Source organism: Lethenteron reissneri, chromosome 5 (genome assembly GCF_015708825.2).
Source record: "Lethenteron reissneri isolate LAM-NWPU_2019-01 chromosome 5, ASM1570882v1, whole genome shotgun sequence".
NCBI lineage: Eukaryota > Metazoa > Chordata > Hyperoartia > Petromyzontiformes > Petromyzontidae > Lethenteron > Lethenteron reissneri.
The window spans coordinates 16350-21221 of NC_083783.1; the positions used below are offsets into that span (position 1 = coordinate 16350).

General features: G+C 64.6%; 1 protein-coding gene across 1 annotated transcript; it reads right to left on the minus strand.

The window, feature by feature from the left end:
• Positions 1-606: 606 nt before the first annotated feature.
• LOC133350970 (zinc finger protein 696-like) lies at positions 607-4565 on the minus strand. The gene is made up of 2 exons (XM_061565836.1): positions 3249-4565; positions 607-2751 (listed from the first exon to the last, which is right to left on the minus strand). Exons 1-2 carry the CDS (start codon positions 3253-3255, stop codon positions 1082-1084), a joined length of 1677 nt encoding a protein of 558 aa, XP_061421820.1. The 5' UTR covers positions 3256-4565; the 3' UTR covers positions 607-1081.
• Positions 4566-4872: the final 307 nt, after the last annotated feature.

Below are 4872 nucleotides of genomic sequence, written 5' to 3' on the forward strand. Positions count from 1 at the left end.
GTGTACACGCCGTACAGCACGTTTGGGTTCGACAGCAGTGAAGGCTTAAGAACACATCGACTTACGAACAGACCTCTGGAACCCAACTCGTTCGTACGTAGAGGAGTCCCTGTATACAAGACACCGCCAGAACTTGGGCAATTGCTGTGGCTGCCTTTCAGCTCCATCTGTGGTTAATCCACGCATTAATGGGGGGGTCGGCGAGGGGGGGGGGGGCGGGGGAGCGGGGAACGCCTCCATCCCTCACAGCCGACGACAGTAGGGGAATAAAATCATAGGCGGGGGGGGGGGGGGGGAACCAGAAACCCCCCAAGGAGAGCGCCGAGGAATTGCGAACGTCGAGACTTAGAACCGTGGCAGACACAAATTAAAAGCTTCTGTACAACAACAAAAACAACGGCGACACACGGAGGAGAGAGAGGGGGGGGGGTAACAAACCCCCAGGATACAAAAAAAATTGTTCGGCGGATCCTGAATGGCGCCGTCGGCGGCGGTGCGGTCCGCCTCATTCCCTGCCGAGGCTTGCGTTGTTCTTCAACTTCACTCTGGAAGGTCTCGCCGGCCAGTCTCAGCACCTCGTTGCGAGGAGGGGTCCTGCCAGGTGGTGGCAGCAGAGGGGGGTGGTGGCGATGCTGCTGCTGCCACCGAGTGGTCTCCCCTAGGGGCACCAAAACTTTACAAACTTGTGGCCAAACCGAGAGCACCACAACGCCAAGTCGGGACCGACCGTGTTGCATCACCGGATATCGGCACCGTGGCAAACCGCATCGCGCACGGCTCCCTCCACGTTCGTCCCGGCAAAACCATCCAGCCACCGCCACCGGCTCCGGCGTCACCGGGGCCGAAATCCGGCCGGGCTCACCGCGGCCAATCTGGCCTCACCGGACCGATCCGGTTCATCGTGCCGAACCGGCTCCACCCCCCCCGCGTCAGTTGAACACGTTCACTCCAGCCGCGACCGCCGCCAGCCCCTCCTGGAAGAGGACGGTCGAGAGTTTGACGTCCATGGCGGTCGCCGGCGCCGCCGGCGCCGTAAGCACGCTGACGGCGCGGCCCGGGTACGGCTGCATGCCGGGCGCAGTCACCACAGCGGTAGCCCCTCGCCGCCCACGCCGCCGATGCCGCCGATGCCCCCGCCGATGCCGTAACCGCCCACGCCGCCGCCACCTCCGGCCACCTTCACGCCGCCATAGGCCAGGACTCCGCCGCCGCCGCCGCCACCGTCGGCGCCGCCCGACCACAGCAGCTTCCTGCTGCCGATGCCGCCGCCGCCGCTGCCGACGATGTTGCCGCTGCTCATGCCGTGGCTGTGGCCGTGGCCGATGTTGCCGCCGCCGATGTGGCTACCGCCGATGTGGCCGATGTTGCCGCCGATAATGTTGCCGCCACCGATAATGTTGCCGCCACCGCCGCCGATGTGGCTACTACCGATGTGGCTACTACCGATGTGGCCGATGTTGCCGCCACCGCTGCTGATGTGGCCGATGTTGCCGCCGATGTGGCCGCCGCCTATGTGGCCCATGTTGCCGGCAACAATGTTGCCGCCGCCAATGTGGCCGATGTTGCCGCCGCCGATGTGGCTACCGCCGATGTGGCCAATGTTGCCACCGACGATGTTGCCACCGACGATGTTGCCACCACCGATGTGACCGATGTTGCCGCCGGCATTGCCGCCACCGCCGCCACCCACGTGGCATCCGCCCCCGGCGTTACCTCCGCCGCCGCCGCTCGCGACGGCATCCTCGCCCAGCAGCACCCTGCGCCCGCCGCCGCCGCCACCGGCGCCGCCGCCGCCACCCGCCAGGTGCGTGTGCACGTGCTTGCGCAGGTGGTCCGAGCGCGTGAAGGCGACGCCGCACATCTCGCACGCGAACGGCCGCTCGCCGGTGTGCGTGCGCACGTGGTTGGCGAGCGTGCCCGCCTGGAAGAAGCCGGCGCCGCACGTGCCGCACACGTGCCGCCGCTCGCGCTCCGCCGCGTGCGTCTTGCGGTGGATGCTGACGGCCGCGGCCGTCGCGAAGGCCTTCCCGCAGGCGCCGCAGGGGTGGGGCCGCAGGCCGCCGGCGTGCCTCCGCTGGCGGTGCTCCAGGAGCCCGTGCTTGGACTTGTAGGTCTTGCCGCACTCCTCGCACTGGAAGGGCCTCAGGCCCAGGTGCACGTGGTTCACGTGCGCCCGGAGGCTCGCCATCCAGCCGAAGCTCTTGCCGCAGCCGTCGCAGCCGAAGGGCCTCTCGCCGCGGTGCACCGTCTGGTGGGTGCTCAGGTAGGCCTTGGAGCGGAAGCCCTTGCCGCACGTGCCGCAGCCGAAGGGCTCCGAGCCGCGGGCCGCGTGCGCCGTCTGGCGGTGCTTGGCGATGCCGTGGGGCCAGCGGAAGGTCTTGGAGCAGAGGTCGCAGGCGTAGCTGGGCCGCTGGGGGGCGTGCACCACGGCGTGGCGCCGCAGGTCGGCGGGCAGCGCGAAGCCCTTGCCGCACTCGCCGCAGCGCAGCGGGCGCTCGCCCGTGTGCAGCGAGCGGTGCCGCAGCAGGTGGGTGGACTGGCGGAAGGCCTTGCCGCACTGCGGGCAGGCGTAGCGCTTGGCCTGGCCGCGGCGCGGAGCCTTCGCGGCGGCGCCGGCGGCGGCGGCGCCGGCGGGGGGCGGGACGTGCGACGACGGCGGAGAGGAGGAGGGGGGCGACGACGACGACGACGGCGGGAGGGGGGGCGGCTCGTCGCCGCGCGGCCCTTCGAGGCCGAGCGTCTTCGTGGGGTCTGTCGAGGCAGAGGGGGGGAGCGGGGAGGCGGGGGCGGCGTTGGTTAGGAACGTTGAGTGCCCGGTGTTAAACCGAATGCGGCGAGACCACACGGCAGCAGCGGCAGCAGCAGCATCGCCACCCCCTACTGGCAGACTGATGCCACAATCATTTTCGTGGTAGCAGCGGTGGCGGTAGTGTCGGTGGTAGCAGCGGTAACGGCGGAAGTGGTGGTGGCGGTGGCTGTGGTGGCGGCAATGGTTGTTGTAGCGGCGGTGGCAGTGGTAGCGGCGGTGGTAGTGGTGGTAGCGGCGGTAACTGTGGTGGCTGTGGTAGTGGTGGTAGCGGTGGTGACTGAGGTAGTGGTGGTAACTGTGGTAGTGGTGGTAGCCGTGGTGACTGAGGTAGCGGCGGTGGTGGAATTCCGGTGCGGTTCAACCGCCGGTATCGAGCGTGACCACCACCCAGCATCTGCTGCCCCCCCGCCCCCCGCCCCCGCCCCCCCCCCCAGGCTACCTTCCATCTTGACCTCGACGCCGGCCTCCCCCCCGTCGAGCCGCTCCTGCTTCACCGCCTGCGTCACAGCGCCGTCGCCTGCAGGGACGCAAGCGGGGAGGGGGGCGGCCGAGGGTTGCCGAACACAAAATACGTTACGAGGTCGCACTCGTCACACGCACAAAGCGATCATCATCATGATCAAGCAATCATCATCATGATCATCATGATGATGATTGCTTGTGTTGCAATCGAAACGTCGTGAGAATTTTATTATTTTATTTTTATTATTGTATTATTTCCCTTCTACGTGACTTTAACGAAAAAGCCAAGAATATTCTCTGGCCGCGTGTGGTGACGGCTACCGCAAGATCCCACCGTGTCCGTCCGGTGCTCGCAGAGCCACGTTGGCTTCCCGGTTTTGCCAAACGGATACGCTACAAGCTCGCACCAGGCACACACAAAGTGGCTTGCTGCTAATGAACCGCTACACCTCGCCGCCGATTTCAACGAGGAGCCATAAACCGTCATCACGCGGTCGCCCTCGGAGCAGCGGCTTTTTGTTCGCCGTCGAACCCAGACGGTGGTGGTCGCTGCATCGTCGCGAGGCCGTCTGGAACGCTCATTCCTTCCGATATTCGGAAGCCGCCGGGAGCCACGCACTATCAAATCATGTACATTGACAACTAATTTATTTAGAACGACTTTATGTGTCTAGTTTCCTTCCCCCCGCACCTCCGATTAGCACGGTTGGACAATGCACGGCGCTGCGAAAGAAGTTCAACGTACACACGCACGCACGTGCTGTCAAGTGTTCTTGCAGTAGGCGGTGGCAATGTTGAGGAGTTTGTTGCAGGGAATTGTTGAGCAGTGGGGGATGTGGTTGCAGTCGATACCAGTTCCACTGTGGGTTTAGCTATGGGAGGGGAGCGGAGACCCCGGAGGGAAACCCATGCAGACCAGGGGGATCACTCACTCACTCTGTAGAACAGGGGTAGATCACACAAACTCCACTCACTCACTCTGTAGAACAGGGGTAGAAAACACAAACTCCACTCACTCACTCTGTAGAACAGGGGTAGATCACACAAACTCCACTCACTCTGTAGAACAGGGGTAGATCACACAAACTCCACTCACTCACTCTGTAGAACAGGGGTAGAGCACACAAACTCCACTCACTCACTCTGTAGAACAGGGGTAGAACACACAAACTCCACTAACTCACTCTGTAGAACAGAGGTAGAACTGTGATGCCGCCGCCGCGAAGCCGTTCGGCAGGCACCAAATCCCCGACCTCGCCACCACCAAGCAACGGAGCCGACCCCGCGTCCCCCTCACCTCACCTCACATGAACACACCCGCACTCATTTCCCCCCCCCCATAGAGCTCCGAGGGGAGGTCGCCTGGCCGACCGGTTTTTATCCGAGAGACCCTTATCGGGATTAATTCTCACGGTTTCCGGCGATCAGGGAATTGGATGACCTCCCCGTGCTACGTGGCACCGCGGCCGGCCTTAATATGGTGTGGTCGCGGCGTGGGGCATTCGGCCACCGCGGTTGAGGCGCATTTCCCCCCACACACACCCCCACGGGTCGACGGGGCAAGCAGGGGAGGCACGGGACAGCATGAATAGCGGGATCAC